The 14,785-nt window shown below is 36.1% G+C and overlaps 1 protein-coding gene across 1 annotated transcript in view; it reads right to left on the bottom strand.

Moving 5' to 3' along the window:
- The window catches only part of LOC140139811 (protein FAM91A1-like), a 55,529-nt gene that overhangs the window by 17,619 nt on the left and 23,125 nt on the right, over positions 1–14,785 (bottom strand). The window contains 9 exon segments of the mRNA XM_072161546.1: positions 160–245; positions 902–988; positions 1,406–1,643; positions 2,619–2,770; positions 3,364–3,470; positions 4,688–4,750; positions 11,912–12,002; positions 13,685–13,776; positions 13,779–13,800. Coding sequence (XP_072017647.1) covers positions 160–245; positions 902–988; positions 1,406–1,643; positions 2,619–2,770; positions 3,364–3,470; positions 4,688–4,750; positions 11,912–12,002; positions 13,685–13,776; positions 13,779–13,800 — 938 coding nt within the window.

Genomic DNA, 14,785 nt, shown 5'->3' with positions numbered 1-14,785 from the left:
GGTACACCCCCGTGGCATGCCATCCTTGTTCGCATGTCTGGCACTCAAGGGGTCCGTGGTGCAAAGCTGCACCCGATAAAAAGTTTTCTCTACTTCTACTTTCTTTCTTCCATCCTTCCCCCTTACCAAAAAGCACCTGAGGCGTTAAAGTTAACTAACCTTAAGAATGTGATGGTGTTTTTCAGTGTGACTGCATGTTCAAAGTACCTCTGAGCTTCACCTTCTGCTACGCTGTCTAATGGAACCTGTCATCATGAAAAATATCAATTAATAATCAATGTTAATCAAACATATTAACTTACAATGTACAGAAATGATGTTCTTACAGAAGTGATCATGATGTTCTATTTTAAAAGAAGCAACACACAGTTCAAATGTCCTTATGTCTTGTGAATGCAGACATCCACATAAGATATTAAGATCACCAAATAAATATGCACCAGACATCGTTGGGATCTTCAGCGGTGTTTTATGCTAAACCTGAGAGAACTAAATATGAGACGCCACACTCCGATCACTGAGCTGTCATGTGCCTCATTGAGAGCTGGACATTGCATACACGCACTGACAAAAAGTGATTCTCTTTGGTGAAGAGCTATGTAATTAAAGCACAACACTAACAAAAACATCTTTTCTCACCTTCTTTTGAAGAGCTAATTACATATCTCTTTCATAGATTGTTCAATTACTTTTTTTCAAACAAAATATGTCATAGGATTACCTATTTAGATTTTTTTTGATAGATTTATCACTGATTTTAACCCTTAATTCTGACACTGGATTCATGGTGATAGATAGATGCAAGGAAGGACAAATTCTGTTGACAAGATTGCCTTCAATTCAAAACAACACAATATCTGCAAACTGATTGATTGATTGATCAATAAAATGATTTACTTACCCTGTCTAGTTCTGTCAGAAAACTGTCCAATGATTCATCAGATAATTTGCCTACTTCAAACATGGTCACTGCATGGCTCTTCAAACCCTAATAATATAAAGATATCAATATTGCCAAACAATAGATCAATGTCTTTTCATGATATATGACGCTCCAGAAATTTCACATTTATGTTTGGGTGTATGGGTGTTTGTCTTTATGTCTGCTCCCCAACATCAGGTTAGGATTATAGGTTGTTCAACAATTTTGGCTGAAATTGCAGAATAAAAATATTTGTGGCGAGGGTGCATACATTCTAGATCATGTATATGACCTACTGCTAAAATCCATATATCACTTCTGTTCATATGTGATCAAGCCATCAGACAAGATGACGAAAGCTCAGTTTTGTGAGTAAAAATTTTTGGATTTGGCTAACAAAAAAAAAATTAACCAGTTTATCTAAACAAACATACTCAATGCATCTCTTTGCTGTACACCCAATTTTGCGGATTGAAGACTTACCGGTGATAAGTTTCCCATCATGAGGAAAGCAGTGAGCGTGGAGTCAAACAAAAATGCGATACGTTTACTATGCCCGCTACTACTCGTGATACTCGGTGTCTCTGTTGCCGATGTCACCTCTGCTTCATCAAGGCTGTTGTTGTCTGATGTCATGCTGGCTAAGTTTTCGGTTGATGGAAGTTTGGTTTCTTGGGACGTGGAGCTCCAGTCGATCAGAAGCAACTCTTCTTGGACGTTTCTGGTATTACAAGAAATTAAAAGAATAGTAAGCGAGCAAGAAAAAAGTTGTTTTAATATTGAATGACTTGGTTGTAATTGTTTGTGATTCATACCTTCGCGTATCCCACCATGTACGTGCATCCCAATCAAATTGGGCTATTCCATTTAAAATCCACACTACCCCTGTGGAAGATTTAGCCAAAGTCTTCCACAGAGGGAGTACAAGTTTTCAATAGAATAGACTGTTGAGTAACCTCTATTTGAAATACTCACTCCTGTTGTGGAAGGTATAGGAAAAGCCATAATACAGGGGGAGTATGGGTTTCAAATGATTAACTCTGGCCAATTACATTTGAAAAACATTCTCCCCCTGAGGAAGATATTTCCAAAATCTTCCACAGGGGGAGTGTGGATTTCAATTGGAACAGCCCATTGTTTGTTAGAGGACATACACACACAACATGGATGTTTTTTGAATTAAGTTCAAAACTTTGCATTGAATAATCTCGGTATCAATTTTGTATAAATGGGTGGGGAGAGGTAAAAAAAAGCGCAGTGATTTATAGGGCGCTATAGGCACAATGCCTAGACATTGATCCACAAGCCTCAGCACACTGTACAGGTAATAGGGATGAAGAGCTTTGCCTCAGTGCTCAACACATTGGCGCTACAGGAATTTGAACCCACAACCTTGAGCTACCTCACAATTATGAATCCAAGTTTAAGACCGATGCGCCATCGTGCCATACCGTAAAACCCCGTCTACAAGCATATATAGTGTTTTTTATGAAAGCTAAATTAATTCGAAGTAAGCGTAAATATACCAATACAATAAATTGGTCTTAAAATAATACTTGTTTGTATATGCTTGGATCCGTAATTTATTTGCTCAAACTCCATAATGGCGCCTGGATTAATGTAGTTTTCATCAGAAGCACTCTATATGCTTGTAGACGGGGTTTTACGGTAGTTGGAATGATGAAGTATAACTTACTTCTTTGTGTTGTACTGTGGAGCATCCTGCCATGATGGATGCAGTGCCTCCGGATCCAAATCTTGTCCTTTCCTTCTGGCAAAACCAAGACGGCAATACATGGACACAGCATTCTTGACTAGGTGAAGATCTATCTGTAGCACATTGGATAACTGAAGAGAAATACATAAAGAATGTATATGGTTATGTGGAGTACCACAAGGTTCAGTCATTGGCCTATTATCTTATTCATTCTGGAGAAATCAAGATGATAAGGCAATGTGACAATACTTTTGTTGCCATGCTTCAGAGTGTTCTAGTATCCCCAAAGAGTTATAAAGAGTTGCAACATTACCCATCATGTTGTATTTTGCAGAAATCAGCAACCTAAATCGACTAACCGACCCAGGTGTTGGCACCTAAAGGGTAAGTCAACTATTTTTTATATGGATCTCACAGTTATTTAGAAAAACATGTTTTTATTGCTTTGAGAGCTTCAATGTCATGCACTAAAGCATTTAGAAGTCTACAACTATGTGGCATAAATAACTCAAATACCGTCTTTCAGTGTTATAACCCTTTTGAGTAACCTTTTTACCAAACAGTGTAGCACTTCATATATTTAATGTAGAATAACACATAATTCACTTATCCGGATTTTTCACTTATCGGGCCAATGCTTGGTCCCATCATGGCTGGATAAGAGAGGTTGGACTGTATTAATATTTGAAGAAAAAAAAAATCTTGTTTATAAAGAAATTCTCACCTCTGCCACTGTAGTATGTTCATCTATTGACACAAATATCTTGTAGAGTAATGTCTCAAAGTAGTCACCTTGGACTCGATTCATGACAAATCCTTCCAGAGGAGGAACTGAAATGGAAAAAATAGGGAGGAAAGACCAGAATAGATTAAGTAAACATATTTGGTTTATTATTTACATAATGGTGTATTCCCTCTTGACCCAAACCCACTTGGCCCAATCCCACTTGAACCAATAGGCACTTGGCCCCATGGACGAAAGAGATAACAGACAAACTCCAAACAGTCAAAGTCTCAGCATCAATCGATAATGAGGTCCGATTGTTCCATGAAATGCCACAGACGAACTGCTACTCTCATACCGCATATTTTTATGGTCTTTCGCGTAAACGATAAGGCACGCTGGCGTGATTCTTAGATTCTGCACAATCAAAATATCGACCCTCATGAATATGCAAGAATTCACAGCATACAATGCATGGGAACATTGACTGTTGATAAATAGTTTGTAGTAGTCTGTGCTTGGCCTAATCCCACTTGGCCCAATCCCACTTGACCCAATTCCACTTGATCCAATCCCACTTGACCCAATTCCACTTGATCCAATACCACTTGGCCCAATCCCACTTGGCACTCATTTTAAGTTCAATCCCATTTGGCCCAATATGCTAAAATCTTTCTCTAACTCTTGTAAAAACCTACACATTTTGATGTTGAATCCCAAGGCAGTGTTATGATTCTTTTATATGTCCATTTCTTATGTTTTTTTACTGTTTTTCTCCTCACTTTTTGCCTACATCTCAGTTTCATTATTGTTGACTTTAGCCTGATTGGATCAGATCTGGTCACATATATATATGAGAATGGTTGAGAGTGCACATGGGGTGTACAGGGATGTGTTTGTACTTTTGTAAACACCAGTAAACAAGGTTAAATAAATGAAAAATATTTGTGTAATGTGAACTGCAGATGAATACATTTCCTGGACCATGTTTCTAGATCACAAACAGCATAAGAATGTGTCATGGTAAAGACTAACACACGGAGAGGGTGATGGTAAAAATGATAAATGGTAATCAACCAATGAACTGTCTAGAATTTATGTATGAGTGATATAATACAGAATCAGATGAATACACCCAATCTGATTCCATACTATCTAACTGGGGATACACACAACTTTTCCCGGCAAAGTGGGGACATTTCCACACATGCATAGCGATGTATCGAAGTTGCGGTTGGATAGTCCCAGACGGGTGTACATACACGCATGTCCCCGATGTACACATTTTACAAGTAGGGGTGTGTATGCATGTATGAGTCCTTACCTATTATACAGTCATCATCTTCTATTGGTACTTCCATATATATTAGACCTTTGGTATATAATTCTGAAAAGAACAAGAAAACATACATTCTGTCACTAAAATCACCACTAAAAGATTAACCAAAAGAATAATTTAGAAACTTATGCACATATTTCATTCATATGTAGCCTATATATCCGGGTGCAGCATGGCACGCTGGTTAAGACTTTTGTAAGAGGTCCCCGGTTAAAAAAATTTCCACTGGATAGGAAAAATCAAATTTAATCCGCTATCCTTGAGGCTTACTAAACTTTTTTTTTAAACAACACCTTTATTCAGATTTCTATAGAGCTCCAAAATTAAGGCATGTTAATGGGACAAGATTGACAAAAAATACTAGGGGTGTATTTCATCACAACTCTTCTGTAGGATTTATTATTTGCTGAAGTTCCAATGGGTTTGACTCATATCACATTTATTTCATGACCATTAAGGTTTATGACATTTTTGTTTTGGCTATAGCCCCCTCTTCAGAAGTACATAATTGAATTCGTTCCTGCTCAAGTAGCAGAGCATTGTGAAAAATCTAAACATTTTGCTTTTGGAACCGAGGAATATTCAGAGGCGCGAAGCCCCGAGGGATATTCCGAGGTCCAAAGCAAAATGTTTAGATTTTTCACAATGCCTGACATATTACCGATGCAAAGTTATTAACCTCATTCATAACCGTCACTTTGATATTTTAACTTTACAAAATAACACAAAATATTCCTCAAAAGTTTGTAAAAATAAACAATTTTTACATCTTCCCTTTCCCAAAATCGATCAGGCTAAAACAAGACGACCAATGACATAAGTGCGTATCAGAATCTGTGCAAAAATGGTAGTGCGCAATCCAAATACGGCAGCCTGCAGCACGCGCGCAGTTTATGGGACGCACAATACGGCGCACGGGGAGGTCAATTGTGTGCGACATTGGAACAATTACACATTTTGCGGTCAATTGTGAGATATTAATGACCTTGATTTGCATTTGCGTTTTCACAAATAATAAAATATAATTGGATCGCACGCATCACGTTTATTACCCCTTACACCCATAAAAACCACAGAATACCACGATGAAAAATTCTGCGCAATAACCTGTGTATCTCCCAGTCCGCGATCGTGTGGTTGGCATGCTGGGGGTCAAAGGTTCGAATTCCAGGGGTGCCAAGTCAAAAACTTCTGTGACTTCCGATAGCAAAAACAGTGTTAGGGTTAATGATGTTATGAATTGGGTGTAAAGGATACTGCATTACCCTGTATTTCTTAATTAAAATGTGGTCACACAGGGAACAATTTTGATTGAAACCGATAGATTTGAGTGATCACTAATATCCTAGAGGATGCCATCAGATCAAGTGTTGTCATTGCCTATCAGATCTACTCAGGCTAATGGAAGATAAATGCCGTAACCACAGGAAGCATACTTGTTATTTTTAAATCTTAAGCCTTTTTATAATTAAAATCCTGCTACTGGTTACAGTAGCTCATCAGCAAGAAAATTTCTCATAATTGTTTCCATGAAAAATTATTTGAATAAAATTACACTCATAGTGCAGATTTAATAGTACAAGAAGTATTAATGTGCTCTTTACTCTACAAGTGTTAAAACTGAAATGTGACATTTAAAGGAGGATTTCGTGATCCTAGCATCCTCTTTTTATGACATTTTTTAGTAGATATCTACGAACGAGAAAAGCTTATTCCCAAAATTTCAGTTGATTCTGATTTTGCGTTTGCGAGTTATGCATGATTGTGTGTATTACACTGCTCCATAGGCCACTGTTGTAATAATTATTTCGTTCTAGTATACTAGAACAAAATTCAAATTTGACAATATTTTTGTTGATTGAACTAATCTGCAAGAAATATTTGTTACATAAACATTAAAAGAAGTATCCAGTGGTATAGAAATCTCATCTTTTTTTGAAAAAAGTGAGGGATAAGACGGTCGATCACGAAATGCCCCTTTACGTCTCTGTTCATACGGACACTTGCAGCAATTTGAATGGAGCTTCATACCTTCAATGCACTGTTGTTTTCTTCCTGTTTGTAGATTTTTCATATGATAAAATACATAATCAAAAATTTAATAGGCTTTATCCTTCATCTCAAAGCTATTCCTACAAATTCCCAGTATTTTGAGTCAGGAATCACTGAAATATCATTCTTGTCTGGGTTTTGTTTTTCAAAGGAGGTGGGTTGGATTGACTGTTCATTCTTCCCCTGTTTTGTATGCTCATCAACAATGTTTACATACCTGCAGCTGAGGGAGTCAACAACAATTCAACATTTGGGGTAAATAAACCAACTCAGGGTCAAGGAAAATATACCAATGCAGGGTATCTATAGACAACAATGAACTAGTAGATTCAAGGTAAATATACCAGCTCAAGGTATAGACAACACTTCTACAGTCAAGGTAAATCACTGGCAATACCTATAAAGCATTTCCTGGTGCATATGTTCAATCCTAAGTGCTTCCTCAACCTTGTCTGTTCACAGATCCTGTGCACAAGCGTAGGATTGACTTTTCATTCTTTCAATAATTTTGATTTCTTTATATACAAACTGAGGGTAGACAACAATTCAACATCTCAACTTTGTCTGTTCACAGATCCTGTGCACAAGCGTAGGATTGACTTTTCATTCTTTCAATAATTTTGATTTCTTTATATACAAACTGAGGGTAGACAACAATTCAACATCTCAACTTTGTCTGTTCACAGATCCTGTGCACAAGCGTAGGATTGACTTTTCATTCTTTCAATAATTTTGATTTCTTTATATACAAACTGAGGGTAGACAACAATTCAACATCTCAACTTTGTTCACAGATCCTGTGCACAAGCGAGGATTGACTTTTCATTCTTTCAATAATTTTGATTTCTTTATATACAAACTGAGGGTAGACAACAATTCAACATCTCAACTTTGTCTGTTCACAGATCCTGTGCACAAGCGTAGGATTGACTTTTCATTCTTTCAATAATTTTGATTTCTTTATATACAAACTGAGGGTAGACAACAATTCAACATCTCAACTTTGTCTGTTCACAGATCCTGTGCACAAGCGTAGGATTGACTTTTCATTCTTTCAATAATTTTGATTTCTTTATATACAAACTGAGGGTAGACAACAATTCAACATCTCAACTTTGTCTGTTCACAGATCCTGTGCACAAGCGTAGGATTGACTTTTCATTCTTTCAATAATTTTGATTTCTTTATATACAAACTGAGGGTAGACAACAATTCAACATCTCAACTTTGTCTGTTCACAGATCCTGTGCACAAGCGTAGGATTGACTTTTCATTCTTTCAATAATTTTGATTTCTTTATATACAAACTGAGGGTAGACAACAATTCAACATCTCAACTTTGTCTGTTCACAGATCCTGTGCACAAGCGTAGGATTGACTTTTCATTCTTTCAATAATTTTGATTTCTTTATATACAAACTGAGGGTAGACAACAATTCAACATCTCAACTTTGTCTGTTCACAGATCCTGTGCACAAGCGTAGGATTGACTTTTCATTCTTTCAATAATTTTGATTTCTTTATATACAAACTGAGGGTAGACAACAATTCAACATCTCAACTTTGTCTGTTCACAGATCCTGTGCACAAGCGTAGGATTGACTTTTCATTCTTTCAATAATTTTGATTTCTTTATATACAAACTGAGGGTAGACAACAATTCAACATCTCAACTTTGTCTGTTCACAGATCCTGTGCACAAGCGTAGGATTGACTTTTCATTCTTTCAATAATTTTGATTTCTTTATATACAAACTGAGGGTAGACAACAATTCAACATCTCAACTTTGTCTGTTCACAGATCCTGTGCACAAGCGTAGGATTGACTTTTCATTCTTTCAATAATTTTGATTTCTTTATATACAAACTGAGGGTAGACAACAATTCAACATCTCAACTTTGTCTGTTCACAGATCCTGTGCACAAGCGTAGGATTGACTTTTCATTCTTTCAATAATTTTGATTTCTTTATATACAAACTGAGGGTAGACAACAATTCAACATCTCAACTTTGTCTGTTCACAGATCCTGTGCACAAGCGTAGGATTGACTTTTCATTCTTTCAATAATTTTGATTTCTTTATATACAAACTGAGGGTAGACAACAATTCAACATCTCAACTTTGTCTGTTCACAGATCCTGTGCACAAGCGTAGGATTGACTTTTCATTCTTTCAATAATTTTGATTTCTTTATAATACAAACTGAGGGTAGACAACAATTCAACATCTCAACTTTGTCTGTTCACAGATCCTGTGCACAAGCGTAGGATTGACTTTTCATTCTTTCAATAATTTTGATTTCTTTATATACAAACTGAGGGTAGACAACAATTCAACATCTCAACTTTGTCTGTTCACAGATCCTGTGCACAAGCGTAGGATTGACTTTTCATTCTTTCAATAATTTTGATTTCTTTATATACCAACTGAGGGTAGACAACAATTCAACATCCAAGGCAAAAAAACGTAAATCAAAATTAACTCCTTCAAGGAATCGGATAGCAACGTTTGCGCAGTATTTTTTGTGGGACATAAGAGCACATCCGACAAATCGAATTGCATTCTGAATGCGAGGATGTTTTGAAATTTGTGATACAATTATTAAAAATTGACATTTTTGATATTTTGATATTAAAAAGTCCTTGAATTAAACTATATGAATCTAATGATATGTACTTAATGAATATGTACATGTAGCTGGGAGAAAGGTCATAATTTTCAAAAGATGGACCGTGGCATTTCCTCCCAGCTACATACAAAAAAACAGAAACAAAATAAACACATTTTGTATACAACTTTTTTGACCTGCTACAGGAAACAAACATGTTTTTTTTGCCTTAAATATAAAAAATATCATAATTTTTTTATTATATCGCGAATTTAACAAAATCAAAATTATTTGATATCAGAAGGACATTCCATGTAGTCAGAATGCAATTTGATGTCTGATGAGATGCGCTCTCATGTCCCACAAACAAATACTGTCCTAAAATTGATATCAGATCCCTTAAAGCCTGATGAATTACAATGACTACATTCAATCCTGAATGCTTTTTGTCTGCTCCCGTTGTACAATGAACGGTGCAGACACGGCACACCATGACAATGATTGCATTGTTGACAAAAAAAAACAAGTTCAAGGACAGTGCAATGACACTGTCATTTTCTTTGATTGCTTGACCAATAGTGTTTTTGCTGCTATAACCTAAGTGTAATTTCACAAGAAAAATCATAGTGTCATAAAATCCAATTGCAACTTGGTGTTCCAGGAAGTCAAACTTCTATTATAACAAGAGCGGTAACCGCACCATAGCTGAACCATGCCCGATCGGAGCAACTCTAAATTTGACCTTACCTTTGACCTCAGATGTCCTTCGAAGCCGACCCTCCTGATTTTTTTCATGAAAGGGCAAACAAACAATATTTTTTTCTTGGCCTAATCACACTAACAAATATGATGCACAATGTAAATATTTCAGCACACACAAATCCTTTCAACATTGGCATAACATGGCAACCAGTCATGGATGTCATCGTCGTAATGACTTCCATGCCCATGTATCAATTACAGTACTTAATCCCATATCAAGTCACATATGGAAGTTTATTAATACCCATATTCTGCATGTTAACATTAACCCTAACCGTGCCCATGGTTTTTTTAATATCGTAAGGGAAAGAAGAAACAAAAAAGGAGAGAAGATGAACAAAAAAGTCACTTGCTACCCTCGGGATTTGAACCTTGGACCCCTCGCATGCTATACAGAAGATCACCAGCCACAGGGGTTACGCTGGCCCGGCCATGGATTCCCTGGGTTTATATGACTAAGGCTGATTGCATCATCTCATGTGGAATGCATGCATTAGCAGTGGTTTTAACAGTGAGCTTTAGTGAGCTCTGGTTATGTAAGGGTTCTGCGGTAATACAATAGGAATGTTCAGATGGTCATGGAATTCTAGTTGATTGATGTACTTGAGAATTGCTATTCCTCAGTCAATCCCCATCCTGTGTTGTCAACAAGACTCCATGGAAAACTGGAATCCACAAGTTTTGCAATTTCTGATAAAATCAGCTTTGGAAAGTTACAAACATCAACTAACTGGTACTTCACTAGTGGCCTGCCAAATTGAACCATATTATAATTAAACCAAGGTCAGAGATTAGGCTCAGCACTCGAGAATCGCAAAATGGCTTGTTCACACGGCGGTAGCACTCTTGGACCACTTGTGGAGTAATCAGGATATCACAAAATCACCTAAATTACTTGGGATACATTTGGAGATGAATTTGTGGACAAAATTTAAGTATTGGAATCCTCAACACAGTTGTCAGTTCACACACCAGATTTCCCCACATTTTTTCCGAGAACCGTGATTCTTAAGCAAAAAGCTCTCATTGGGACATACTTTATGTGACTGCATCACATTTTATCCATCAGGTGTTCAATCTTAATTCAACCATATCCCTGATTCAACTTTACTTGCACTTTTTCAAGGATTTTCAAGAAATTTTTAGGCAGATGTTCAAGAACTTTAGAGGCAAAACAGGTGGTTGTGACTCATATGAGTTGTATGAGATCAAAATATCTAAATTATAATGAAGTTCATGAACATGCATCCAATAAAGATTTTTATTTAGGCCTAACCATGCCTACTAACTAATCTATAGATTATCTTTGTGATATCATATGGCAGTGCAATGAACCTTGGGAATGAACCAAGATAACCTTTGATTGAAGTGCTAAATACAGACTGCTAATATTGACCTAGGACTGAAGATAATCTATTGTACAGGTGGTAATTATAATTGTGAACAAACCAGTACTTTGCCTATTCCAGAGGTTTGCCTATTCTGCCGGTATCGATCCAGCACTGTCAAAGTTGTGATTGGTCCTAGAACATGCCCAGTAAACCAGGAATCGCAAAACAATGTATATTTGGCCCTCAAACATGAATCTTTGAAATGAGTTTGGCCCTCCTAATCTTGTAAGCAAATATAATCACTAGCCTTTTCTATATCTAGATAAATCCTTATAAAATTCATACTCCACAAAATTTTCCACATAGGTATGTGGAATTTAAATGGATTAGCACATTTGAGAGATTATGTCAAAAGCAAATTTCCTAGTGTAAACATTGTCAATGACAAACTTACTATGAACGATATAGTAGTCACATGTGCCGGCAAGTTGAGGTCCAATGTCTATTATCTTGTCTATTACATTCTTCTCTGATACAGAGACAGCCTGAAAATAAAATAAAATTTGAAATGTATTAAAAGATGAAAAAGATTGACAGTTATATATATGTAGTAAACAAGTAGATTAGTAAATCTAGGCCTGTAACCAGGGGGGCTGAAGCGGACAACCCCCCCCCCCAAATCGCCAAAGGCCCATAAAGTCCCATTTGCTGGCGTAGCGAGCGAAAAATAGGGGGGGTTATACCTTTTTGGTCAAAAAAGGTCCAAATTTTGACAAAAAGTCCCCTTTCTTCAAAATTTTGCCCAGTCCAAAAAGGTCAGAATTTTGAAAAAAAGTCCACTTTTTTTTAAATCAGCCCTCCCCCCTAAATAAATCCTGTGTCCCTGCCAGAAGAGCGGTTTACAGGTTTTCATGGTCGTAAAAATTTGTAAAAAATATTTTTGACCTCGCACCTGTTGATATTGCACATATCAATGTACCTGTAGACCACGTTGACATGTGACGTCATTGCCCGGCAGTATGCGCACAAATTATGGCAATTTCCATTGTTCTTTGCCCTGCAGTGTGAGTACGCATCGTAGTTTGTTCAGGGCATGTGCATTTCAAATCGCCCACCACATTTCACATTGTACAAGAAAGCCATTGAACAGTGTAGCGGTTCGTTCAAGCATATCGATAGACCAGTCCCTTGCTTTTGTTGATAAACAATGATGTCAAGTGGTCTATTATAGGTTATGTTGTCCAAGTCTCTTTGAAATTGGAAACACGGTGGTTGAGAGGAAAAAGCTCCGCAGTTTTGAGCAAGTATCGCTCAAATGCATTCAGCATGCATTTGCGGTCTATTGCAGCACGGTCATGGGTTGTAGGAATGTCCACGATGGAAGGTGAACAATATTGCGTGTGTCTGCGTTTGGCGGTAAACATGGCACCTACATATAGATGTTGGAGCTTGTTTTATAGTCCCCTTTGCCCAACTACTATGCTATTTTACACATAATATTAATTGAATCACTTAAGGGCTGGGGTATGAACGTTTGGACAGTATTTATTTTGGGACATCAGAGCACATCAGACATATCGATTGCATTCTGAATACTGAAGAATGTCATTCTGATATCAAATAATTTTGATTTTTGAAATTCGCAATTTAATACACATTTTATGGCAAATCATTAAAATTGATATTTTTGATATTTAACAGTACTTGAAGTAAACTTTATAAATCTGATGATTTATACTTAAAAGTGTATGTAGGTGGGATGAAAAGTCGACGATCAATTGAAAATTTTGACCTTTCAGATTGAAGATATGGATTTTTTTCCCAAAACACCAAAAAAAAAAAATAGGTCTTTTTGGGAAAAAAATCCATATCTTCAATATGAAAGGTCAAAATTTTAATTGACCGCTACATACACTTTAAGAATATATCATTAGATTTATATAATTTACTTCGAGGACTGTTATATATCAAACATTTGAAAAATATCAAATTTTTATAATTTGTCACAAAATTTGTATTATATTGTGATTTTCAAAAAATGAAAATTATTTGATATCAGAAAGACATGCTTCGTATTCAGAATGCAATTCGATAGGTCTGAGGTGCTCTCATGTCCTACAAAAAATACTGTCGAAACGCAATAAACGCTCATTTTAGATCCCTTAATTGATACAGTTAATTTAAGGTTACCAACAACTACCTTTCAATACAATTCATTTAAAGTTACCTTAATATCATCTTCTGTGACATATCCCGCTTGTACAATCCACCATGGTTCTACAATGACTTCTTCTACCGGTTTGGTTGGTAACAGATCTTTATAGGTCTCCTCCGGAAAAATTTCTATACAACGCAACAAAAACAGGAATAAAAATTGCTTTGGTAAGATGTTCATGGCCAATACAATTGGACACACTTAAGGCCTAAAAAGGGCTGGGGTATGAAATGAACGTTTGGACAGTATTTATTGTGGGACATTAGAGCACATCAGACATATCGAATTGCATTCTGAATCTGAAGAATGTCTTTCTGATATCAAATAATTTTGATTTTTTGAAATTCGCAATGTAATACACATTTTATGGCAAATCATTAAAAATTGATATTTTTGATATTTAAGAGTACTTGAAGTAAACTTTATAAATCTGATGTTTTATACTTAAAGTGTATGTAGGTGGGATGATAAGCCGACGATCAATTGAAAATTTTGACCTTTCGTATTGAAGATATGGATTTTTTTTTCCCAAAACACACACACAAAAAAGGTCTTTTTGGGAAAAAATCCATATCTTCAATATGAAAGGTCAAAATTTTCAATTGACCGTCGGCTTTTCCTCCCAGCTACATACACTTTAAGTATATATCATTAGATTTATCAAATTTATTTCGAGGACTGTTATATATCAAAAATTTGAAAAATATCAAATTTTAATAATTTGTCATAAAATTTGTATTATATCGTGAATTTCAAAAAATGAAAATTATTTGATATCAGAAAGACATGCTTCGTATTGAGAATGCAATTCAATACGTCTGAGGTGCTCCCATGTCCCACAAAAAATACTGTCGAAACGCCATAAACGCTCATTCTAGATCCCTTAAGGAATAGGGTAGCAACGTTGCACTAGGGTTGGGATTTTCGGGTTATTTTGTGCCCGGTACCCGTTTATTTTTTGGCGGGTACCCAGGTACCAAATTGAAAAAAAAATAATTAAATTTTGAATGCATTTTGATGTCATTAATAGAGTATGACATGAATACAAATGATCAATTTTAATATTAAAAACACAAAACATCATACAATTTTTAGGTCAACCATGAATGATCA

This window comes from Amphiura filiformis, chromosome 18 (genome assembly GCF_039555335.1).
Source record: "Amphiura filiformis chromosome 18, Afil_fr2py, whole genome shotgun sequence".
NCBI classification, from domain to species: domain Eukaryota; kingdom Metazoa; phylum Echinodermata; class Ophiuroidea; order Amphilepidida; family Amphiuridae; genus Amphiura; species Amphiura filiformis.
The sequence above is the reverse complement of the archived record's forward strand: the minus strand, read 5'-3'. Positions and strand labels throughout refer to the sequence as shown.